This window comes from Pongo abelii, chromosome 4 (assembly GCF_028885655.2).
Source record: "Pongo abelii isolate AG06213 chromosome 4, NHGRI_mPonAbe1-v2.0_pri, whole genome shotgun sequence".
Classification (NCBI taxonomy): Eukaryota; Metazoa; Chordata; class Mammalia; order Primates; family Hominidae; genus Pongo; species Pongo abelii.
The window spans coordinates 7,864,939-7,890,807 of NC_071989.2; the positions used below are offsets into that span (position 1 = coordinate 7,864,939).

The following is a 25,869-nucleotide window of genomic DNA, read 5'->3' on the forward strand; positions in this document are numbered from 1 at the left end:
CAACAAGGCTCCTTACTTTTTCAGCTGTTTATCTCATGCGGTGCATTACTGCTATGCATTAATCATAAACTGATTGGCAGTCACATGAGTATTGCATACTTAAAATGTAAAATTCATTTAATAAATGAGATTATGTATAGGTAACAGTTCTTTCAAAATATATTGCTCCCAGGAGGAAAAAAATGAAGTCCCTGGTGGCAATGAGATTGGGAACTTACCATTCCCTCGTGTTTCCCTCCTGTCTTAATATTCAGAGGATAATCGAGCCTGGGAGAACAGGCAAACAGGGCTGCAGAGACAGATCTGATTGCAAATGTCCCTTTTCCCCCGTCCTTGTATATTGCTCAAAGCCAAGCAGAGAGGAGCTATCAGATACCAGAGATCCTCCTGGGAACAGGCTGAGGTTTATGGCTGCCGTATTTGCCAGCTGGGGCTGCACAAACTAAGTACCACGGATGAGGTGGCTTAACCAACAGAATTCATTGTCTCACAGTACTGGAACCAGAAGTATGAAATCAAGCAGTTGGCTGTGAAGGAATGCCCTGTTCCAGGCCTTTCCCTGAGGCTTGTAGGCGGCTGTCTTCTCCCTGTGTCCCTTTACATCATCCTCCCTGATGTGGTTTGGCTGTGTCCCTACCCAAATCTCATCTTGAATTGTAGTTCCCATAATTCCCACATGTCCTGGGAGGGACCGTCTGGAGACAATTGAATCATGGGGGCAGTTCCTCCCATCCTGTTCTGGTGGTAGTGAGTTAGTTCTCACAGGACCTGATGGTTTTATAAGGGTCTTCCCTCTTCACTGTGCACTCATTCCTCTTCATGCTGCCACGTGAAGGACATATTTGCATCCCCTTCTGCCATGATTTTAAGTTTCCTGAGTCCTTCCCAGCCATGCTAAACTGTGAGTCAGTTAAACCTCTTTCCTTTATAAATTACCCAGTCTTGGGTATGTCTTTATTAGCAGTGTGAGAAAGGACTAATACATGCATGTCTGTCTCTATATATCCAAATTTTCCCTTTTCTCAAAGACACCAGTCATACTGGAATAGGGCTCATCCTAATGACCTCATTTTAATTTGATTATCTCTGTAAAATTCTATCTCCAAATAAGTTCACATTCTAAGGTACTGCGGATTAAGACTCCAAAACAGAAATTTCAAGGGGACACAATTCAACCGACAGCAGTTGTCTAAACCAGAAACACGATTGCTTCTGTTGGTGAGGCTGTCCAAGAGTGCTTACACTTTATGTGTGGCATGCAGGCCAGTGTGTGCTAACCCAATCAGAAGGGGAATTTATTTAGGGTCTAGGATTGCGGGGGCGGGAGTGGGGGAAAGGAAGGATGCATTTTCTGGGAACACCTTATACACCATGAGGAAACGAACTCCTTCCACCTAGACACCTGGCTAATCTATATCCTCTCTAGCCACTCAAGCCACCAGGACAGCTAGAATTAGAAAGGCCTGTTCCAGTTACGCCTGCAGGCTGAGGGTCCTCAATGAATGCTTCTTTTCAGTAATGACTCCCCTGCCTCTGCATCCTGAGCAAGACAAACTGGGGACATTTAGGCACAATGGTGAGAAGAAAGGAGTAGATGACCCTCAACTGGCTTTGAATTTGCTACTTTTCCTGCCTTTGGCCGCTGGTGGGAGACGCAGGGTGCCCAGTGGCCTTTGCAGTCTCGCAGAGCCTATCCCAGGAAATGCACGGGCCGGTGTGGCCAGGACAGAACAGAGGGACCACTCTCAGTCCAGCCCTCCCTGCAGGCGGCTCGCCAGCTATTCCTTCTGGTCTTCGGTTTGCAGGAGGGCAGAGGGTTTCCCGCGCCCTGGACCATCCGGGCGTAGACTCGGCGGCAAGGCCTTGTTTCCTTGCTACCCTGGGCCTGCCGCAGACGGACCCCAGAGGGAGCCGCGCCCAGCCCGCTGGGCCGCCCGGGCTTCCCGCGACCCCCTCCAGACCCCGGGCAGAAAGAGCGCCCTGCTGTCCCGACAGAGCCACTGTGCTTTTGAGGGATCCTGACACCTAGTGGCTCCCGCTCCCTTCTCCGAAGAGCGCCGGGTCCCATCTGAGAATTCCCGCGACCTCCAGCCCCTGATCGCAGCTGAGACACCCATTCGCGCACCCGGCTCCTCCCACATCCTCGTTCCCGGGGCGGGGTTCAGCTGACCCTGGTAGTCGCCTTAGCTGTACTCTTTGGGGTCCAGGCGCCTCGGGCGGGAGCTCACCCTCCCTGTCTCCCCAGCTGACCCTGTCGCGCCCCCTCCATCTCTGCACGCTCCCACCCGGCCCCCTCCACAGGCTGTCCAGCCCCGCCCCTCGGAGCTCACCCCTGGTAGTGAGGCCCTGCCCCCAGGGTCCCTGCCCGAAGGTGCGCTCCTCCTCTAGGGCCCCTCTAAGCTGTGAGGTCTGTCCCCGATCCCTAGCGGTGCGGCCCCTCTCCTCCCAGGGCCCCTCCTTGCTGTGAGCTCCTCTCCTGTCCCCGGCGGCGCATCCCTGCCCCCAGAACCCCTCCCCTAAGGTGAGCCTCGCCCCCAGGCCTCCTCCCTTAAGGTGAACCCCACCCCCAGACCCCGCCCCTAAGTTGAGCCCCGTCCCCAGGCCTCTTCCCCTAAGATGAGCCCCGCCCTCACGACCTCTCTCCGAGGGAGAGCCCCGCCCCAAGACCCTTAGGCTGGGGATCTCCTCTCCCCCGCCCCTTCGCGGCCGCCCGCCCATGCCCAGCCGCCCAGCCTTCCGGTCTCCGCGCCGCGTCTGCGGTCCTCACCCGCGCCGGGCGGTAGTAGTAGCTGTGCTCTTTGGGGTCCAGGCGCCGCGGCGGGATGTAGCTGAAGGCGGACTGCGCCGAGACGGGCGGCTGCCTGGGCTTGCCCCGCAGCGTGGACGCGGTGGTCTCCTCCTCGTCGTCCTCCATGCCGCCCCCGTCCAGCGCCCCCTCCTTGGCCGCGGTCCGTCCCGCCCGCCCAGGGGCCCAGTCGGAGTCTGCCGGCTTCAGGTTGCTCGGCGCCAGCGTCCAGTTCGCGTCTGTGTTCGGTCGTTGCCTGGAAACCGCCACCTGCCCTGGCGCATTCCCGCTCCAGGGTGGAGCGACCCTCCCCTCCTCCCTCCTGGCCCCTCGACTACACCCGGGGTGGGGTCTCTCCTTCCTTCCTCCTCGGGAGGAGCCCGTCTGGGAGACGCCGCGGGGACTACCCATTTCCAGCCCGCTCACCTTTCCCATGCAGCAGCCCCTGCTTCACTCACTGATCACTCCTTCGCGAGACCATTAGTGACTGAGCACCTAGCGCGTGGTGTGTCAGGAGCTGGAGATCGAGCGTTGAACGGAGCAGGCCTTGTCCACAGGGAGCTTACAGTCGGCTGGACAAGACAGATGAAAGACATGAAGAAGCCAAATGACTTGCCGAGGCTCCAGGGCAGCGCTGTCCAATAGAACCATGATTAGAGCCACGTGTGTCGTTTCTTATTTGACTCAGTAAGTCCAAAACGTTATCATTTCAACAAATGGCACTAGCTGCCTTTGAAGCGCTCGGTGGCCACGTGTGGCTAGCAGTTACAGTATTGGCCAGTGTAGGTGTAAGGCTGCATGAATTTACAGAATCTGGCAGAACTCAGCTGCTGTGGACAGGGCTCTTGCAATCCTTTGCCAATGTGGTTACCTTGGCCCTTGATCGGAATGCTGGGTCAATACCTGCGTTTCGTTTGTTGAAAATGTGTTAAGCTGTGTACTCGTGATTGGTGGGTGCATAGCCAAGAAAAGTTAAAAAAAAAAAAAAAAAACCATGATGACCAAGGCTTGGGAAATGCTTTAGCCAGGTGCCTGGGAAGGCCAGCCTCGCTGAGGAGGTGGTGTTTGAGATGAAGCATAGCAATAATGAGAAGCCAGTTCTGTGAGTCTGGCAATCCCTTCCAAGCCGACTTGGTCCTCTGAGGCAGAGGCAATCTTGTGTTTGAATGGCAGCAGGAAGTGGGGTGGTGTGGCCTCATGAAGCCAGAAACTGGTAGGAAGTGAAGGTGAACAGATAGGCGGGGGCCTGATGGAGAGATCTTACAGACCATGGAAGGAGCAGTGCCCTGCCTTCTCCCCCACCCCTGCAACTAGGTAGGAATCTCTTGTCTGCCATTCTATGATGCAGGCTGGTGGCTTACGATGCCTCTCTCATTCTGAGGCACCTGGTGATCCACTTGTAGAGGTCTCCAGAGTCCTAGAGATCCTTCTGGGCAGGATTTAAGACATCCCGGTGCCACCACGCTTTTTCTCGCTTTTTTTATTGACATCTGTTTCTCTCATGGGTCCCCATGAGCTTCCTGAGAAACCCATGTGCCTTCTTTGTCCCACTAACACATCTTTTTGCTCCATGGGCAGGCAGAACATGAGTCAGCCATGAGTCAAGGGTCAGACACCTGCCCACCATGTCTCTAAGCCCCAGGGGACCTAGCAACCTCACTGGAGCCACTTGGAGAGGGTGACATATCCCTGGTGCTTGGAGATGGAGCACCATCTCTCCTACATGTGAAGTGAAGGAAAAGGGGCTCTTATTTTTCTCCCATGGGCTGAAGTCATGAAAGGCATGACTCATACTTTTTTGGCCTCATTAAAGCAGCAGCCAAATATGTTTTTTTTTTAAGCCCTTATAATCTACTGCCTCTCTCGACCTCTCTCAATGTCTCCAAAGACACAAGAGAGGTCAACTAATGGTCACAAGATTTTGTAAGCTTTGCATCGGTGACCCGGTATCATACTTTGGAAAGTGAAGGTACTTGAAACCAATTATCTTGGGAATTCAGCTAAAATTGAGACTGAGATAATTTCTTAGTAAAAGAAATAAGTAAAGTTGACACAGTTATACAGATGTGAATCTGCTAACTTCAATTTCAGTAGGTGACATTTTGTCATGTCCTAGACCAAGAGCTCTTGAAGGCAAGGCTACCTACATCTTTTTCTTCTTGGATGGAGATATGGTTAGGCTTTGTGTCCCCACCTTAATCTCATCTTGAATTGTAATCCCCATAATCCCCACATGTCAAAGGAGTGACCAAGTGGAGATAATTGAATTATGGGGGCCGTTTCCCCCATGCTGTTCTTGTGATAATGAGTTCTCACAGGATCTGATGGTTTTATAAGGGGCCCCTTTTGCTAGGTGCTTCTCCTTCCTGCCACCTTGTGAAGAAGGTGCCTTGCTTCCCCTTTGCTTTCTGCCATGATTGTAAGTTTCCTGAGGCCACTCCAGCCATAATGAACTGTGAGTCAATTAAAACTCTCTCCTTTATGAATTACCCAGTCTCAGGTATTTCTTTATGGCAGCATGAGAACAAACTTATACAGATGGCTCAAGTCTGGTATACAGTAGGAACTCAAACATTTGAGTCTGAGACAAGGGCCTGAGTTTATTTGGGAGGTAATTCCAGGGAACAGGAGAGAGGGACCAAGAGGAGTAAGAAGCAGGAGAGACACCAAGGATGCACTACCCAGGTCACTGCTGAGGGCAACTGGTGCATGGCCATGAACGTTTCTGAGGGGCCTGGAGAGGCCTTGAAGAATTGACCCAGAGGATCAACATGGAGGCGTGTTTCATCACTTGCTCCTGTCTGCTCGGTGGAGGCTCACTCCTTCAATTGTTGACTCCTGAACTTGTACGACCACTGCCCCAGGGCCTCACAGTCTCCCCTGCAGTGTCTTGCCTCCTTGGTGTCCGAGGAGCCCTGGGGCTGACAGCAAAAGACAGGGGCATGTACTGGAGGTGAGATGCTTCTTTCATGAGGTGAGTCATAGCCCCACGGAATGGTCCACCAGAGATGAGGGTGGAATGAGATGTGAGGCCCTGAGGATGCAGGGCAGGTTACCAGAGACAGATGAAACCATGGGCAAGGCAGACTTTGGCAATTTTGATTATTAAGAGGCTTTAGTTCCTTTTTTTCAAAATACTCTTTTTGAAAAAGTATTTTCCTATATGATCTTATTATATATTCCCAGGTACATGAGTGGAATATAAGGTCACAGAGTCATACATTTAGGCTCCTCATGTCTGTACTTGTACTCAAAAGTTCTGTGCAGGAGAAGGGGAGGATGAAAGAAGCATGAAAACCCTCCTCTCAAAGGAGGCAAATTAATAGAGTAAGGACACACACTGGGGCTGGGTTAAACATAGTGTATTAGTGAGGGTTCCCTCAAGGGACAGAACTAATAGGATTTATATATATCTATGTAAAGATATATATTATATATATTTTTTATATGGGAGTTTATTAAGGAGTATTAACTCACGTGATCACAAGTTCCCTGTATTAGTTCGTTTTCACTCGCTGATAAAGACATACCCAAGACTGGGATGAAAAGAAGTTTAATTGGACTTAGAGTTCCACATGGCTAGGGAGGCCTCAGAATCATGGCAGGAGGTGAAAGGCACTTCTTACATGGCGGCAGCAAGAAAAAGTGAGGAAGATGCAAAAGTGGAAACCCCTGATAAAACTATCAGATCTCATGAGACCTATTCACTACCACGAGAATATGGGGGAAACCACCTCCATGATTCAAGCTATCTCCCTCGGGGTCTCTCCCACAACACATGGGAATTATGGAGATTTGGGTGGGGACATAGAGCCAAACATATCAGTCCCACAATCAGCCATCTGCAAGCTGAGGAGCAAGGAGGCCAGTCTGAGTCCCAGAGCTGAAGAACTTGAAGTTTGATGTTCAAGGGCAGGAAGCATCCAGCACGGGAGAAAGATGTAGGCTGGGAGGCTAAGCCAGTCTAGTCTTTCACGTTTTTCTGCCTGCTTTTATATTCTGGCATCATTTCCAAGGCATTCAAGCCAAATTGAAGCAAGTCTCTGGATCTGCCCTTTGGTTTAATAGGAAATACAGCAGATAGATACAGAAACAAGTTAGACAACACCAAATCAACAGTGTGGGATATTCTGCAGGGCAATTGATCTAATTTCTCCAATAACTCAATGACATGAAAACCAGGTGAGAAAGAGTGGCAGTTAGAGACATAAGAGACTTCAGTGGTACAATCTCTAAAAGTCATATGTGGACTTTGGATCCTGATTCAAAAACATCAACAGTTAAAAAATATTTTTGAGATAGTACAGGAAATTTAGAATATAGACTAGACATTAAATGATGACAGGGAATAATAACTAATTTTGTTATTTGTAACAATGGCTGAATGGTTAGATAAGAAAAAAATGCTTATCAGTTATAGATGAATACTGAAGTATTTAGGATAAAATAATATGATAGCTTGGATTTCTCTAGAAACATTCCAGTGGAAAAAAAAAAGAAAAAGTTAAAGAATAGATGAAACATGATTGGAAAATTATGGTAATTTTCATGCTGAATAGAGGAACTTGCAAACTTATTATACCTTTTTTTTAGAGATGGGGTTTTGCTCTGCCCCTCAGGCTGGAGAGCAGTGGCATGATCATAGCTCCTGGCCTCAAGTAATCCTCCTGCCGTGGCCTCCCAAAAGCACTGGGAATACAACATGAGCCACTGAGCCAGCTTTTCTTTCAATTCTTATACTTTTCTTTCAATTCTTATGTGTGTTCAAAATTTCCTGTAATACAAGCAAAAACAGTAGGGTTATTAAAAGAGATTGTTTCTTGTAAACATTAGAACCCGAAATATCAGCTCCACCCACACACTCTGAGCACTCTGTATCGGAGACTGTGGGACTGGGAGGGAGATGTTTGCTTTTTCTGGGATGGGATTACAAGTACTGGATGAAGGCAAAATTTCTTTTGATGGAGCCCAACGTGGGGGGAACATCAACATAAAGGCAGGTTTCCTGACTCGTGCAGCAAGGGAGACTGCACACCACAGGAGCCTAGAAACATCGAGTCAAACACAGGACTAGACAGGGCTGTTGTAGGATTTGGGGAGGGGTGAATTCAGGTAAAATTTAATGAAGCTGAGCTGCAGAGACTCAAGCACAGCAAGTTAGTGTGCCAAAGAGTTAACAGTAACCCTGACCTAAGAAGCCGATTCAGGTCCCTCAAAGGGAAGAGAAATGTGGAACGTTGCATGCAAAATTCCCATGTCTAGAGCTCTGCAATTGAGGGGGATATTGAAGCTACTTCTCCATTGGTCAGATTGGCCCATGTGGCTCAGCTCATATAGACAACAGTTAGATGTTCCATTTTACTGATCTGATTTCAAACAACAAAGGCTTTAGAGAACAAAGTTTCTTAGCACTATGTCCTTGATGATAATTAACAAAGGCAGTTGTCAAAGGCTCACAGTGGCACCCCTAGAAGTCCTGACCAGCAAGTTAGCTATGTTCCTTCTTATAGACCATGCCTTACATGAACCTTCACCGCGAGCTGTACGATAAAGTTTAACTGAGAATGAAGGAACACGTGTACCAATAACAATAATCGCATCCGATGTTCACTGAGTATTTACTATTTTCCAGGAATTGGGCTAAACAGCTTACAAGATGTGTCTCATTTCACTATCTACACTAAGTATTTGGACTCCAAATGGGGGTGGGTATATTCCCAGTTTGGGAGATCTCAGCCCTAAGGGGATAATTTGCCTGGTTCCTCACTGAGCCAAGACCCCTCTCTGGATTTGCGCCCATCATCTTCTGGTAGGTATACTTTTTTTTAAAAAAAATTTTATTTATTTATTTATTTTTAGAAGGAACTGACTGCTTCTGTTTTCCCAGAATTCTATCAAATATTTAGCAAGTGTCCACATGTACCCAAGCGATACACATTCCTTACATAGAGGAAGGTAAGGAAAGGTAAAGAAGACTGCCTGTGTTGTTCAGGCAGAACTGTCACCACACTCTTCCACAGCTCCTGCCTGCCTGCCATCTATACACACACTCACAACACACACTCACAACACACACTCAGAGAGGATCCACTCTCCCCTCCAGAGATCTCTAGTTTCAACTGCTGCAGCCCAATCAAAGTCCTGAACTTTGGTGCCCCCTATTGATAGGCCCAAAGACTATCACTGTTGCTGCAAGGGTTGTGCTAGTAAGTAAAACAATTTTTTTTCACTCATTTTTCTTGCTTTGCTTTACTTTTGAAAACAAATGTAGAAAGGTTATGCAATTATTAAAAATATTATCAAATATATAGTTGCAAGAGCCATCATATTGAATATGTAATTGCAACTGACACATTCAGATCACTTTTGTTTGTACAGGTATAGACATACAAATGAATTCATCAGCATGAGAATTCAGTTTAAAAGGACTTAGCTTTATGATTCGACAAAGCTTGTCAAATTCGCTCATTAGTGACACCAGCAACCTTATATCTATTAGCCTAAATTATTTTCATGTACTTCAGGATTAAAATTTGAACAGGGCCAGAGGCAGGTCTAGCTTCCCTCCCTGGGCTAACCCTGTATGCTTTACACTGGGTGTTCCAGCCATTGACAATTGCGCCCCTAGACCCTGCTCTCTTCCTTCTAAAACTCAGCTTACAAATCACTCTGAGGCTCTCTCTCACTGCCCAGGGGGGGGCTTGAGGTCTCTGTGTTCCCAGAGGCTTGCCTGTGTGTCAGGGTGCCAGAGGCCTCACCACTCCCGTCACCTGCTCACTAATCTCACCTGTTTCAAGCCCCTCAAGGGCAGGGGCTCTTTCCTATTTGGCCCTAGAGCTGGAGCATTGAGTGTGCCCAGCGTGATCAGAACTGTGAGTGTCTGCTGAATACGTACGTGAAGAGGGTAGGGGACAGCCAAATGAGACAGGCTCAGCAGAGGCTGTAAGTGAAAACTGCAGAAGGAGGAGCATCTGATTCTGATGAGCAAACAGGGAAATGCTTGCAATGGATGAGATGGACTTACATCAACAGCAGAGGTGAAGAATGCTTGTGCTGTATTTTTCTTCATAGCATTTGTAACAGACCGTCATTACCTCTTCGTGTGGCTCTTTAATTGGTTAAGTCCCTTTCTGCTCCTTAAACTGTATGCTTTTAACCTCACACCACATTTCTGGGTTGAGTTTCGCACCAAGAATTAGCTGAGTCATAGGGAGAGGTGTACAGCACAGTGACGGTGGACCAGAGGCCAGGGAGGGAACCTGAGTTCACTAAAAAGGCAGAAAAAGACACAGGACTGGATATCAGCTGCAAGGAGGTGTGAAACGGGTTTCTGAGGCCTGATATGATCTGGAACAGATCTTAGGCTCAGTGTCAGGAATGCCTGTTTTAAGTCATCTAAGAGCTGTGAAAAAGTGTAAATCAGCTAATTATCCAGATTTCAGAGAGCTGTGAGAATCCTTCCAAGCCAGGTCCCAAATGAGCGGCAAGGTCAGCTGGGTACCCGGATACATCAGAATCTACCGTGCTTATCTCCTGCTCAATCTCAATTTGCTTCCATTGCCTCTCTCTTTCTTTGTAATTGGAGACAAAAAGTGATCTTAGCTCATCTAGTTTCTATTTCCTGTTCTAAAGATAAGTAAATAGACCCAAAAAGCTAAAGTGAAGTAAAAACCATGATGGGGCAGACGTTCAGACTAATACCAGCTAACTTGCACTGGTGTGCTTACTCTGTGCAAGGAACTTTTCTAGGTGCTTTATGTAATTATCATCTCAACCTGTTACAGGTTCAATTGTGTCCCTCCTCCCTCCTTCAAAAAATACACTCTGCTACTGCAGTCGGCCCTCTTTTCCTCTTCTCCCTTGAAACTGTAACCTGACTGTGATGAGGCAATGAAGGATCTGCAATGAACTAATGACAATTTAATTCAGTCTTGATTTATAATTTAGAAGATCCCCCCTCTAATCAAACACCTCCCCAAAAAACCTACCTAAATTGCTTTTCCATTTCTCTAAATGTTTATTAAAAAAAAGTTTCCATACTAATATATCTTATTAACTAAAAGATTGTTTCTGCATAATTCTATAATATTTATATCCAAAGCACTGTACTCTATTTCTCATTGCTCCTTTTCCTTACGGTAAATCTCACTTCCACTCACAGCCTACAAAGAGATAAAATTTCCTCCTTACATCTGTTAGAAAACAAAAGGTCTCTAAAGAGCAAAATATTTTCATTTAGCAGATAACTATGACAAAATACTTAAAAATAACATTTATTCATTGAATTCCTTTACTGCACATGATCAATTGTTTGATGTACAAAAAGTATCTATGACACTAGTATTAAATTAAAATTAATTTTAAATTTTACCACAATAAATGTATACATAGTATAAGGAAAACTATAGATGCTTTCAGATCACCAGTCTAGAACATATTATGCAAAGTGACTAATTCACATTATATTTTTCTTTTAATACTGAGTTCCATAAAAATGCAAGTTCTTTCATTTTTTTGAGTTCTGAAGTCAGTATTCATTCTTGTGACTAATGAACAGTGTTTTGAGAAAACAGTTTTCTTTGTAAATATTCCACCAATTCACGTCTTGATTTTAGCATCCCAATCTCATGATAGGGGATCTGTAAAGGTAGAAAAGTAAAACTGGTCAAGATCCTTCAAAATCTGAGGTTCCTCTGGCTATTGGTTACCTTGTTTGTTTCTTACACGCTTCCCCACAGCGGAATGTAAGCTCCTGAAGGCAAATATCCCAACCAGCTTCTCCATCCTGTATCCCTAATGTCTAGAACAGTGCCTGGCACTGAGAAGGGGCTTGGTAAATATTTGATGAATTAATATGTAGAATATGCAAATAAAAATTAAACATGATATCTTGTTCTCCAGGAGTTCACAACTTGGGTGGCAATATAAATATAAAAAACAATAAATATAAAAAACAAGCTGTAGATTGGTGATCTAGTGCTAAGAGGGAGTGGGCATTTCATTAGATGAGGGTGGGGATGCTGACAAACTGCTGGAAGGTAGGTATTCAGAGAGCTGGAGGATGCAGCAGGGACAAAGAGGGAATGAAGAGAGAGACAGCAGGAGGCGCAGCGAAGGAGAGAGTCTGCTCAGCTGGGAGCAGAGGGGCCAGGTAGTAATCACGTGCCTGGAGCCCGGCTGCAGGCCAACCATGGAGGGTCTTGAATGTGAAGATATAGAGAAGTTTTTACTTTATTCTGTAAGCAGTAAAGAAACAATGAAGGCTTCTGAGTAGACACTGGCATGATTAGTTTTAGGAATATTCAGCTGGGGATGTGCAAGATGGAGAAAAAAGTCAGCAGATATGAAACCATAGTGCTGCCTAGTACTGACAGCTTAGAGAATTAGGGCAGCTCTCATTCTCACGCACTGCTGAGCCCTCACATAAGACCTTCTTACATTATCTACAGTGAAAATACTTAAAAGGTCTTAAATATTAAGTGTTGGTGAAGCTCCTTCTTTTAATGGATTATCTTGTCCATTTTTATTTATTAAATCAAGGAGAAATTAAAACAGAACATATATTCCAACAATTGAGTAATTCTAAAAGCAGGGTTAAGCATAGCTTATAACGAATATAGGTATGCCCCACTTTTGAAAAATCAAAGCTCTGAAAATTCTGTATTTCAAAATATAAGTCAAGAGATTTAAGCCGAATTAACAACGTTGGGATTTAAACTAGACGTAAGATCGGTGGTCCACTGGGCTGGCAGACCAGTTAGTATTGTAAAAGCAAATTAAAATGGAGCCTGTGCCTGAAAAATCCCTGAGCAGACCAAGCCAGTTGGGCCTTGAAAATAACCTTAACTTTGCTTAAAGTGCAAATGTTAAGCAAAATTTAACTTGGGCTATTCCTTGTAAAACTTCTACTAGAGAAAAACAGAACTTAAGCTCAACCAATCAGAAGCATCTCACAAACTAAAAATTATATAACTAGGAACTTTCCACAGAATAGTTCAAACAAGGCAGCAACAATATGTAACTGTAACCAGTCAAGTAGATTCTTTGTGTACTTGCGTTCTTCCTATAAAAGCCTCCCTCTTGTGTTCCCAAGCCATTTCGGGTTTTGTGCTGTCCAATTCAATAATTGCTGTCTGATCAAATTCTTTAAAATTTTACTGTGCCTCAAGATTACTTTTTAACAGTAACCGGGAAAAAAAAATTTGAATTAGGATTTGCTTTTGGGAAACAAAAAAAATAGGTGAAACCGTACCTGAACAACTTGATAACCAAGTAACTGTAGGTGTCTTTGTTTAATAGCTTCTTTTCCCAGTAAGTGTTTGCTATTGGAGCAAAACCTTTTTGGACCATCAATACATAGTGCTATCCTGAAAAATAAAAAAGGAGAAAAAAACTTAATTTTTAAAATAATCCAAAATATTTATTACATATTTTAGTTGCCAAAGTTTATTTGGGATTTGGCTATTACTATGTGCCAATATTATTTTCAAATGAATCATGAATTTGATCTTATTAATATTGCTTATAAAATATTACAAGGAATTTCCCAACATGGTATTCTGAAATGTAGTATTTTAAATTCCAGAATCATATCTATTTTATTCACCTTCTTGAGAAAAAGATACCACTGCTTATTAGCCTCAACAAGTCTTGTAATGCGAAAAACACAACATTTTCCTGTACCTTTTATGGATATCTTCATTAACTGTGGATGGCAATACAAATCCTTCTTCATCTAATTTAATTTCAACATCTGGTGAGAGAAGAAAGGAAAAATTCCTCGTGTGATACCCTCACAAACACTATCTTCCTGTATTCATTCCTTTGCTTTGCTTTGATTCCTTCCACATTGCATTGATCAATTGGACTGAAGGCTGCAAAGTAACGACCACAACCAAACAATGGTGAGAATTTTAATTGAATTGGCTTTATGATCAATCAAGTCAGCCTTAAATTAAGAAAGCTCAACAACGCTAAACCACAGAATGGGTTCTGAAGTTATCTGGGGTATGACAAGAACCATGCATGGTTTCTCTTTCCCCTTATAATAGGTGGCAGAGATCCTTCAGTCCAGACTGTGAAGAAAACCCTTGAGTTAAGCCATTAGACATCTATGCAACTCATAACTTCCATCATTCCAACTTGCAGTGCCTCCATGGTAAGTAAAGAAAGCATGCCACACCCAGACACCTGGTCTGCGAGCACAGAAGCCTTCGCTGTCCTTCCCCTCTGGTAAACTGCAGTTCCTTTCGTAAAGAGAAGAGAAGTGACCATCTGAAGCCTATGAACTGCTGTCCTTTATGAGAAGGCTTTCTTCTACTTATCAAGTTAGAAGAACTGTAAGGACGGAAGACTTGGAGTCTCTAGTCAGTGCTGTCCAGGAGAAGTTTCTGTGATGTGGAAATCTTTATAATGGCGCTGTCCAATTTGGCAGCCATGAGCCACATGTGGCTACTAAGCACTTGAAATGTGACTGAGGAATTGAATTTTCTTAAACTTTCAATAATTTAAATTTAAATAGCCACATGGTCTAGTGGCTACTATATTTGGACAGTACAAGCCTAGGTTATAGTAGTAGCTAACAATTAGTGAACATTTCCTACGTTCCAGGTACTATTTTATTTAGACCTTAAATAAGTCTTTGAGGTCAATATTACTATCATTTTACAGAGGAAGAAGCAAGCAGAAAAAGGTTAAATACTCTGCCCAGGACATTCTGCTACTACATGGCTAATATTTGAGACTTAAACCCAGACAGTCTTGACTCAACAGCTCTGCTGCTAACCCCAACTTGCCTTCAGGGAAGGGACCATTCCATTTTGCATTTCCAGAGAACTTCTATTGCTTCTAAGTCCCATATATCTCCAAAATTCTGATGATTCTGATGTTGTTTAGGTTTAAAACAACAAAACTCCTTATACTACTTACCTATTGTATAACAATAGGGTGTCAACACTTTTGGAGCAAAATATAATCTTGCTCCTAAAAGGTTAGTCAGCCCGATCTTCACATATCTATAAAGCTGAGAATCCACAGGGGTCTCCAGGGAAAAGCATGGGGTAAGAAATGACTTCACTTGATATTTAGAAAGGAGTTTTGGACCCTAAAAAATCATAAGTGCAAACGTGAGAAAGAAAAATAAGATATAACAACAGAAAATAAATTGAAGGTTACCTAGGTAGAAAAGTTTGATATAACATTACTTTATAGGCATGATACTTTTCCAGGAATTGGGACAGGCATCTCTCTCAAAATGACAATGCAAACTTCTCTTGTTACAGTGCAAGTCTAATAGTTCAAAATGTCTTTTATATGTGTTTTTACAGTAGTCACTGGTTACCATAAACAGAAAAAAAAGTAAAGAAGGAAGGTAAAACGGAGTGAGGAGGGAGTGAGAAGAAACATAATAATGCTAACAGTTCAAGAAACATTTTTAGAACTGAGAATTGTCCCAAGGGTCCTAAGTACACACAACTAAAGTTTTCAACACAGGTTTAATTTCTCTAATCTGAAAATCCAAAATCCAAAATGCTCCAAAATCTGAAACCTTTTAAGCACAGACAGGCTGCTTAAAGAAAATGCTCATGAAGCATTCTGGATTTCAAATTTTTGAATTAGGGATGCTGAACTGGTAAATATAATGAGAATATTTTAAAATATGAAAAAATCTGAAAGCTGAAACACTTCTGGTCCTGAGCATTTTGGATAAGGGATACTCAATCTGTAATGGAAAACGTGATATAAATGACATTCCAATTTAGGAAGAAAAGGATAGCAATATAATAAACGATGCTGGAGAAAATGGTTATTTATTTGGAAAAGAACTAAATTAAACTTCTGTTATCCGTTACAGACTCTAATAAATTCCAGGTGTACAACATGTTGACTATAGTTAATAAGAATGACTGCATGCTTGAAAATGGCCGAGAGTACTTTTTTATTTTTATTTTTATTATTTTTTGTTTTTTTTGTTTTTGAGACAGAGTTTCACTCTTGTTGCCCAGGCTGGAGTACAATGACGCGACCTCGGCTCACTGCAACCTCTGCCTCCCGGGTTAAGCGATTCTCCTAACTCAGCCTCCAGAGTAGCTGGGACTACAGGCGCGTGCCATCATGCCCGGCTAATTTTTTGTATTTTTAGTAGAGACAGGGTTTCACCATGTTAGCAAGGCTGGTCTCGAACTCCTGACCTCAGGTGATCCACCCGCCTTGGCCTCCAAAAGTGCTGCAATTACAAGCATGAGCCACTGCGCCCGGCAAGAGTACATTTTAAATATTCTTACCACAAAATAAAATGATAGGTATGGAGGTAATACACATGTTAATTGGTTTGATTTAGCCATTCTACAATGTATACATATTTCAAAACAACATGAACACAATAAGTATATACAATTTTTATTTGTTAATTAGAATACATAAATAAAAATTCAATTTTACTTTTAGATCAAAGATCTAAATAAAATTTAAAAGATATTTTTAAAAATGTAAAATATTCATGCTCTTGAGACAGGAAACTCGGAAGTCATAAAAGACAGATTCAACTACAGAACATTTAAAAATACATCATAAGTAATATTAAAAAGTAATAAGAGTACAAATCAGGGGAAAATATGTACAACATTCATAATAGTTAATATCTGTTTTACAATGAGTCCTTAAAGACAAACCATCCAACAGAAGTAAATTAAGGTGTAGAAAGGCAATTCAAAAGAAATGTAAATGGCCAACACATATTTGAAAATATGCTAAACTTCATTAATGCTCATTAAAATGCAACTTAAATATATGATATGATATCCTCTTTCATGTAGTTGAGTAACACAAATTAAAGAGACTACTAACACACTGCAATAGAAGTGGAGGAGACATGGCCACCTTCATTCATTGCTGGGGAAATGTGACATCTGTAACTATTAGGGAAAAAAAATCTGCCAGTATCCATCAAAAATTAATCCAGTAATCACATTTTTAGGAATCTAGTTTATATATGAAAAAAACCAAAAAGGCTCTAGTATGACAGGATTTGCAAGAATGTTTATTATAGCATTCCTGATAGAGACGAAAGTTGCAAAAAACCTCCAAGTGCATCAATAGTAGAATAAACACCATGAAATATCATGCCTTTCTAAAAAGAATGCATGTGATCTGTATGCACTGGCCTCAAGGGATGGCTGTGATATACTGGGCATAAAAGCAAACTGTACTTTGATTAGTCAGTCTCATTCCTTGAAAAGAGAAAAAAAATAGGCAGTGTTTATGTATCTGTATACATTTGGGTGTAGAAACTGCTTTTAATACTGTTCCTTTAGAAGTGGTAAGAGATTGGGGTTAACTATTATTTATCTTTATATAACTTAGTACTGTCTAAGCTGTTTTAAAAAAGGGGTATTTTTCCATTCTTATTACCTTATTTCAAAAATCAGATACTCTAAACTATGATTCAGAGTCAAGTAGAGAGAAGCAGAGAGAGAATGTCATAGTCTGGTGCGCTATTTCTGATTCTACATACGGAATGGGATAGATAATAGGATAAATCTTTATAGGTCTTTATGGGAAGAGCGAACTCTAGATAAACTAAACTCTATTAGATAAAAGTGAAATTTCTGGCTTGGCTTAAAAATGTACTGTACTTGCAAATAATTTAGGTATTTGTTCAGTCCAGACATTCACACTTTGATAACAAACAGCTATGGGAAACCTAGTAGTAAACTTAGTACTAAAACCCTGTAAAACCTTCAGAGAGAATGGAGAAATACTGTAACTCACATGCCTGCAGCACTTGATAAAACCTCCTAAGAAATCTTACACAGCAGGAAATTGTTCCTTCAAGAACAAGAACACAAAAATGGGGTCCATTTATCAAAGAAAAGCCTATCTGGTGGCAACTGACTCCAAGTAAATGAAATTCTGCTTTTTCAGGTTATTGAGACAGATCAGAAGTAAAGGAACTTAAAAGGAAACTGCACCCATGGGGAAATAAAGGCACATATAGTTCATGCTTTTACCTCATAGAAAGGGCATTCCAGGACTGAGGCTAAGAAAAGTTGGGTCAGTTGTGCCCGACTCAATCTGTCCAAATGAGATTTTTTACCTGAAACAGAAAGCATCCCAGTCATAGTTATGTCTGAATTGAGGTATGTATGAGAGAACATCATGAACATTCAACATCAATTTACACACTCCAGACAGAAGTATTCTATTTTTAAATGACACTATGAAATGAACTTGTTAGAATTAATTATGCCCTCCTCTTGCCACCAATGAAATTGACTTCCAAGAACCCAAGCTCCTAGCTACAGAATACAATTAAAAGAGATAAAATATGTTCACAGAATTAGTGGAAATTTCCTTTAACTATGGAGTTCCGGAAATTTGACCTATTTGGGTGGCCTTGAATTAAGATGAATAATACCATCCTCTCAACAACAACAACAACAAAAGATACAGTTGCTCACTCATCAAAAGTTCTAACATGTTAATGTGGCTATTTCCACTGCCATTACCATATCTCCTAAGAATGCTGCAATTTCTCAGATAAGGCAAAAGTCAGTTTATCTGAGACAGCTTTCCTCCCTCTACACGATTTCCTAGCATGCTTTGTGTTTATGCCAGCATCTGTTAACTTCAGGTCTCATCTTCAGATCACTGTGGAAGAAAAACTAAAGGCAACACACTACCTTTATATGTGACTTGAAACCACTGCCAGTTCAAAGGTTACTTTTTTCCAACTGTCAGAATTTATAACCAACTCACCTTGCAGCCGTTGAAGGAAAAAAGGATTGAATATTTTTGCCATAAAGTTGACTGGATGGCATTCATTAAGTGAACATGAATGAAGAAGTTTCAATAATGTTTTGGGTGGAAAATAATTGAAATGAGTGAATAGCACGTTTTCCAGCTTTCTAAATAAAGCAGAGGCATTTGGTGGCAAATAATTGAGTTTCCCAAATGGTTCCATTAATGCAGAAATCTGACTAGGTGAAAATTTTTCTGTTTGGCAAACAAAAGTTTCTGCCACTGCATTGAGGATGGGTTTTGAAAGAATCAGTTCTCTACTGCAGTACTCCATGACTCTGCAGACAACTTCAGGATCCAACGTGAGGCACGTCGCAGCTACACGATGCTCTAGGGCTTTTGTAAAAAATGTGTCATGGTGCCCAAAATATATGAACGCCTCCAAGACTCTCCTAAGCTCCTCGTTAGTGAAATGTGGGACATGCCTCACGACATATTTGCCCAATTTTGAAATCAGAGGAAATGCTTGACTTTGATCAAGAACCACCAGGGCAGTGAGCATCTGGCTAATCAATTTAGGACTCAGGTTGGAAACTACTGAAAGGGAAAAGTTGTTTATCTTATTTAAAAATGTTTGGTGTTCATCCACTTTTTCAGTACATGCCTGCAAGATTCTATAAAGGGCCACAATATCCTCTGGGGTAAATGTTTCCAATTTTTCACCTTGCAGTTGATTTATAATGAGTTCTAGTGTCACACAACCTGAACTGTGCAGTCTAATCAGACTTTCCCCAAGAATACAAAGATTGCAAACTTCCATGCCACCTTTTTTGAGACGATTTTGGCATTCTGCCACCAGGTTCAGTAACAGGCTACTTTGAGGATCCACATGCAACAGAATCAGAGCTTGCAAAGCAGTCACCAAACTAGTGTTTGACAGCTGTGAGGGATCCTTTTCAAACTGAAAGCATAAAGCTTGAAAGATGCTATTCTCCAGTATTTCTTTTGGCAGCCCTTGATCACCATCCTTTTTTTCCACTTCACAAATTCGTTGTAAAGCTCCTGCTGCCATAGTGTCAGGCAGGGTTTCCATCGTGCTTATAAAACTTAGCACTTCTTCTGATGAAGTCAAGTTGCTCAGTCTCTTGTAAAACATCTGACTCTCCTCATTTTTAACATTTTGTTCAAGCCTGTCGCAGTCAGATACTTGAAAGAACACTGGCCCACCGAGTGGATGAAGGTCATTTCCATTTTTCGAATGAAACTTTTTACAATGGGCATGATGGAATCTCACCCTGAAAGGCTCAGGTTGTCGTGAACACAACCAAGGGCACAGACGCTCCTTGACTACCTTGTGAACATGATTTAGAGGTTGATTTTTTAAAGCAGCCAGAGCTCTATGCATCCGAAAATCAGATAAACGATAAAGGTTCTTCCTCAAGGTGATTAATGCCATACCATCAGATTCTCAATTTGATAACTAAATTAAAAAATTTAAAAAGACATGGTTAAATATGTTAAGAACATTATTGACCCAACATCAATGTTTATGAAACTACAAACGAGTATCGAGTATCTGAAAAAAAAAAAAAAAAAAAAAAGGATGGATAACATATAAACAGCAGAGGAGCAAAGTCTCTGTATCCTAGAGTTAGAAGAGTGGCTGACATTGAACAATAACAATCGCTATTACTTGCTAAACACTGTTGTAGGTATTCTATTAACTTACACAGATTCAGTACCTTTACCATCATTTTACACGAGGAAGAAGTTGAAGCACAAAGTTACTGCGCCCAGTTTATGCAGGTGGTTAAGTGGCAGAGCTAGGGTTCAAACTCAGGCAATGTAGCTCTTAAGGGTGGCCCTTAAACGTTGGTTGAGGGAAGAAATTGCAATTGGATAGAAATCAAACAAAGAACAGGTAAAGTGGGCAAAATTAGGCGAGGTTAGAGCAAGGCAAGGGTAAAAACGCGCTGGAAAGGCCCTAAGCTGTTGGTTTCCCCTCGGTGTCAGGAGACGGTTAGTGTTGAAGGAAAGGGTCTACTTTGTCAATGGAAACAAGGTAGGAAAAGAAAAAGCAAAACATAGATCAATGAAGGGAGAAGGTGGGGCGGCCAGTCCAGATCTAAAGACGCCGCGGGGGGATTTGGCAACACGTGTGTGCAGGACAGACAAACGGGAGGCCCCGCGGCGCGTCTTCCTAGGAATGAAAGGGATCCGCGGGGCGAGCACCCCCAAACTCGGCGCCCCGGGGACCTGCGCTGAGACACGGGCCTGGCGGCGCAGCCTGAGGAGAAAGCCGGCCAGGTCTGACGCCCAGCCGGACCAACACCTACCGCGCTCTGCCGGCCAACCACTCCGGGTGGTCGCGGAAGCGCCTGGGCATCGTGGGCTTCCGTAGGAAACGCGGAGCGGGGCGGGGCGCGAGCACGGCTCACGGCGGCGCAATGTGATTGGCCCAGGTCCCCTTCGGAACTTTCTATTGGTCCTGGGTACCGAGCATGGGCGCTACGACAGTGCGCACTGGCGCAAGGTTAGTGGAAGTCGCGTTGTGCAGGTTCGTGCTCCGCTGGCGCGGTGTAGGTGAGCTGCCTGTTGGCTACGGTTCCCGGATTCCGGCCGCTCGCCGTGCACTAATCTCCTGGGAGAGGCGGCCCGGGGCGGGGGTGGGCAGCCGGCTTGCGCGCGTGGTTCCCACGCCTTTCGAGCTCCGGGGGTCGCCGCGGGCTCGGGCTCGGCCTCGGCCTTTGGCCTTTGACCTTTGGCCTTGGTGTCCTCGGGAGCGTGTCCCTGGGCTCGGCGTCGGCCTCTGCCCGGGGAAGGCCCCTGAGCAGTGTGGGGTCTCTCCTCCTGTTCTGCCTTTGGTTCTAGGCGCTTTCCAGGCCTAGGGAAACCGCACTCGGGGACGCGGGGAACTGGGGAACATGCCGGGTTGGGGCGGCGCGCTCCGGGGAACCGGGGACGTTCCGAGCGCCCACCCGGCGGGACGCGGCCGTGAGCTCTGCCCACCGCCTCCGCGCCGCCCCCGGGGCTGCTGGGGCCCGGGCCTCCGCTGAGAGTCGTGGGAAAGTGGTGCCGGATTGTGGGGCGGTAGCAGGGGTGAGGGGTTGATTGATCCTGGGAAGCCCTCAGGATGTGTGTTTCATGGGAAGTGATAGAAATTTTAGCTGTAGTAAGGTTTTCATTATCGTTTCCACCGTTTTCTGTGAGCTGTCAATGTGTAGTGTTTTCATATTGTTTATTCACTCATTCAGATAACTTATCGAGTACCAGTTTCATGCCAGGTGCCGTTCTGGGCGGTTCATTCACCAAAAGCCAAGATTTTGGTTTGGGTTTCAGTTTAAATCTGTCTCTGCAAATTGACAGCCCACAAGTTTTAGCCGTTAGATGAGTATGGAAAAAAAATCTGTGAGTGTCGTTTGTTTTACTACTGCTTATCTCTTGAGGAAAAACGTGTGTTAGCAAAATGTTTAAGTGGATTGGAAATATTTTTTCGTTGTATGCATCTGTATGTATATACGCCCATACACTCACATATTTTTGATTTGCATTAAATGATGAAGGAGAGTGTGTGCTTCAGTTACCTTTGGTACTGTGATTAGTTTGTTTAGCATTAGGATCAAATAAGAACCAAGAATCCTATCATTTTAATATAGTTTTTACTTTTATCTTTTTTTAAAAAGAGAAAACCAAAAGATATTTAAGACTGTTGTGAATGATACTGTGGTTCAAGTTTTGTCCAGGTTCTTGGCTTGTGCCACATGGTTTTTTAGGTAGGTGGTAATAGTCTCATTTTTAGGATAAAGGTGCTGTGGTCACGGATCATTTGGGGAGCTTGTCTACAGGGTTGCAGTTATGAACCACAGATTCAAGCCCAAGTAGTTCCGAGCCGATCATCTGATTTCTGAGCCTTGGAATTAGAGTTTCATTCGTAAGCTCTCCTTAATTTGATGAATTCTTATTTAGGCTCATTTGAGATTAGCGCTAAAAACAAATTTAGAAAAGGCCATTTCATATTATGTGTGGGTATTGTTGCATTGTTTCTTAAAGCTTGAAGGAGAATTAATATGTTTAGGTTGTTACTGCTGCATTAAAAAGAGGGTATCTCTTTTTTCCCCATTTTTCAGTTTCAGTGTTACATGCCTTGAAGTGATGAGGAGGTTTCTGTTACTATATGCTACACAGCAGGGACAGGCAAAGGCCATCGCAGAAGAAATATATGAGCAAGCTGTGGTACATGGATTTTCTGCAGATCTTCACTGTATTAGTGAATCCGATAAGGTTAGAGCCGTTACAGTGGATTTTACCGTTTTCTGCTTTGAAGAATTTTGGTTGGGAAGTGATATTTATGAAACAATGAAAGGACACTAAATACCACCAGATAGTCTTTGTTTTTTAACAGAAATGTATTTGTTCAATGGTATAGTAAGATATCACCAGCATTTTTTTTTGTAATATAGAAATGTGCAATTGAATTAGACTAAATGGTCTCAAAAATTGAAACAAGAACTCCTTAACTGTAAATGACTGAAGTAGCATGTGCTCTGTCTGTTTCACAGGGTGGCTGTGAGAACAAGTGAGTGTGTGTTTGCCTGCTCAGGTGTGCTTTCCACCTCTTGAATCTCAGTGTCCCACTTTTTTCCCCAAAAGAAAGGCCTGCCGTTCGTGTTAGAGTTCCTCCTGATGAAGGACTGCCTAGATTCTTTTGTGAAATAAAATTTAAAGTAGTAGTATAAAGATCTGGAAAAAACTCAGCTGCTTCTTCAGGGACTAGTTGTTTATGTTCATTCTCTGCAGAAGTTCCTACCTTAGGGTATATGCAACTTTACCATCTTGTGTTCTTTTATTTAGTTTGCTGCTTCCAGATTATACTATTTCAGACAATTCAGGCCATAACAGTTGGCAGGGGCTTTATACCACAAGATGATTTGCCAGCCACTAAGCAGTTAAAATTCACTTCAACATTTCAGAGACTGCCCTGCCAGTGCTCTCTCACCCAAGTGCACAACCCTCTCTGGCCTTTCCTGAAACTCTAGTTCAGAACACTAGACTGTGTGCAGCTCAAGTGAATTATAAACCCAGCTCATGGAAGGAGACTCACCTGGTTCCTTTATGCAGCCCTGCCATGATAACTCTGGACACCAGAGAAAAGGGAGCTTCCTAGAGGAGACTGCCAGTCAGCAGACTCTGTCATTCTGCAGTAACTTAAGTTCACATTGCAATGCCACATGATGAAGTATCTGAATCTGTTACTTTGAACAAAACCAGAGCCATCAGTATCATAAAACTAGTCCTGATTTGGCCCCTTGTGGTTGACCTCGGTAAGTTGATCAGCAGGTGTTTTGGCAGTCAGATGAATGGTGAATTTTTTTTTTAACACCAAGTTAGTCATGCTGTTTATCCTCCCTGGCTGATGGTTTCCTCTCGCTGTTCATAATCTAATCTCCTTCCCAGTTCACATAGTCCTTTTCAAGGTACTGACATTACTTATACAAACTGTGTATGTAGAGTTTAACACACAACTTATGTAGAGTCTTGGAAGCATTAAATACTTCGGTAAAAAGTTAGCTCAAGTCATTACCTCTTTTATCAGTGTGAAAAATAAGGTGAATTATTTGGAGCCAAATTCGTTGGTGTTCATGGGCAGTAAAGCTTGTGGAGTCTTATAAGTAAGACAAGGAAGTGTTCTATTTGAAATACTTAAATTTACACGAGAGTAAGAATAAAGAAACTTGATTTGTAAGAGTTTATAGCTCAGCTTATAGCTAATGATATTCTCAGAGTTAAGACAGTGAAATGCTCTATGTGAAATATTTAAACTTACGTGAGAATAAGAATAAACTTGATTTGTAAGAGTTTGTAGCTCGCTTATAGCTAATGATATTCTCAGCTCTCTGGAAACCTGAGGGAATGAGCGGTTCTTGATCGCCAGGTCCCTGATTTAGAAGGGGTAACACTTTTAATTTCCCAGTTTTAAAATGCCCTGTTGTCCCTCTGCCTTAGTGTCACATGCAGTCACATGGCTGGTTTTATATTTTGCTGAAGATTTCAGAGCTGTTGTGTTTTTATTGCTGTCTTTCTTTACCACAGTATTCTACTTGTTGCTTCCTTGTCTTGGCATTCTAATCCTGAGTGCTTATGTATCAGTTCTCTTTATTTCCGAGTCTCCCCATCCCCATTTTAACACCTCTTTCCTTGCTTTTTTTTACTTTCTTATGAAAAGACGTTTTCACCCAGTTAGCTGCTGTTTCTCCTTGGCAGCTCATCACAGTGCCTAGGTGCCTCATCTTGGCTCTTAGCAGTGCTGATTTGCCTTGCAGATTAGAGCTCATGTTAATGTTTGGCCCATGACTCAGTGGCAAAGAGTTGACTATATTCTGTTTCCTCTCATTTTCTAAAAATGAAAGGCTGGGACTAGATGGAAACCTGGGATGGGTACTGTCTGTGCCTGTCCCTGTCTCTCGTACACAACATGAAGAGAAAGACGTGTTAATTCCCCCCAGCCTCTTGATGAGCATCAACAAAACAGACGCATGGTTTCCTTGAATGACATCCTGCATTAGGCAAATTGATTAAGCTGAGAGCACCTAGTCACTGGACTGGTCATCTCAAAAAAACTGGCAAGGAGGAAAATTGAAATACAAGACAGGAAACTAAGCTGATTGCTTTGCTGTTGTGTTAAATCAAGAATGCATGTAGTCTTAGGTCCCTGACTTGATATCCTTGTTTCGTAGTATGACCTAAAAACCGAAACAGCTCCTCTTGTTGTTGTGGTTTCTACCACGGGCACCGGAGACCCACCCGACACAGCCCGCAAGTTTGTTAAGGAAATACAGAACCAAACACTGCCGGTTGATTTCTTTGCTCACCTGCGGTATGGGTTACTGGGTAATGGACTCTCTCTTCTGATCTTACTATAGTATACTATTGATATCTCTGGTATCTAAATTATCTTTCAGAACTATGAAGTGTGATCATATAGGTTTTGTTTTTCTTATGTAAATATTATGTATATGTATATATAAATGTATGTAATGTGCTACCTTTTCTGAATCTTCCCGAGACTTTACCCCAGAGCCACACCTCTGCAGAACCTCTTGAGTAGCATTTTAATTAAGGGTGCACCTCAGATGCAGCCATGAAACATTTTCAGAATAGCAGTGGCTGGGCCTCATCCTAAACCTACCGAAACAGTCCTTGAAGAAGCAACCCTTCATGCCATTCCTCTGTTTAGAAAAGCAGAACAAAACAAAACACTCCCAACGATTTTGATAGCTTCTCTAAGAACAATTCTCCCAAAATGAATGATTTTTCATTCCCCAGCTACACATCAGGATTAGCTAGGG

At 43.0% G+C, this 25,869-nt stretch overlaps 3 protein-coding genes and 1 long non-coding RNA gene across 11 annotated transcripts in view; 2 read left to right on the forward strand and 2 right to left on the reverse strand.

The window, feature by feature from the left end:
* Positions 1-3,220, reverse strand: part of CFAP90 (cilia and flagella associated protein 90) — a 19,861-nt gene extending 16,641 nt beyond the window's left edge. Inside the window, exon 1 of the mRNA XM_002815413.6 lies at positions 2,768-3,220. Coding sequence (XP_002815459.3) covers positions 2,768-3,220 — 453 coding nt within the window. The remainder of the gene's footprint in view (positions 1-2,767) is intronic.
* LOC134761377 (uncharacterized) lies at positions 3,054-15,635 on the forward strand. The gene is made up of 2 exons (XR_010139917.1): positions 3,054-3,472; positions 13,837-15,635. It is a non-coding gene; the product is annotated as an uncharacterized LOC134761377 (long non-coding RNA).
* On the reverse strand, positions 11,043-20,959 carry FASTKD3 (FAST kinase domains 3). 4 transcript variants are annotated; one of them, XM_002815414.6, is made up of 7 exons: positions 20,860-20,959; positions 18,542-20,003; positions 17,794-17,879; positions 14,714-14,888; positions 13,469-13,538; positions 13,038-13,152; positions 11,043-11,424 (listed from the first exon to the last, which is right to left on the reverse strand). In XM_002815414.6, the coding sequence occupies exons 2-7, from the start codon at positions 19,977-19,979 to the stop codon at positions 11,332-11,334; spliced, it is 1,977 nt and encodes a 658-aa protein (XP_002815460.4). In that variant the 5' UTR covers positions 19,980-20,003; positions 20,860-20,959; the 3' UTR covers positions 11,043-11,331. The 4 variants fall into 4 exon arrangements, 3 of the variants coding, with proteins under 3 accessions (XP_002815460.4, XP_054411373.1, XP_054411374.1); XM_054555398.2 differs by having other exon boundaries at positions 20,253-20,878; XM_054555399.2 differs by having other exon boundaries at positions 20,266-20,869.
* Positions 20,960-21,018: 59 nt separating this feature from the next.
* MTRR (5-methyltetrahydrofolate-homocysteine methyltransferase reductase) overlaps positions 21,019-25,869 on the forward strand; it is a 32,352-nt gene continuing 27,501 nt past the window's right edge. Inside the window, exons 1-3 of one of the 5 annotated variants that reach the window (XM_054555194.2) lie at positions 21,019-21,056; positions 22,651-22,804; positions 25,258-25,411. In XM_054555194.2, the coding sequence (XP_054411169.2) occupies positions 21,025-21,056; positions 22,651-22,804; positions 25,258-25,411 (340 nt within the window). In that variant the 5' untranslated portion in view covers positions 21,019-21,024. 5 annotated transcript variants of the gene reach the window in all.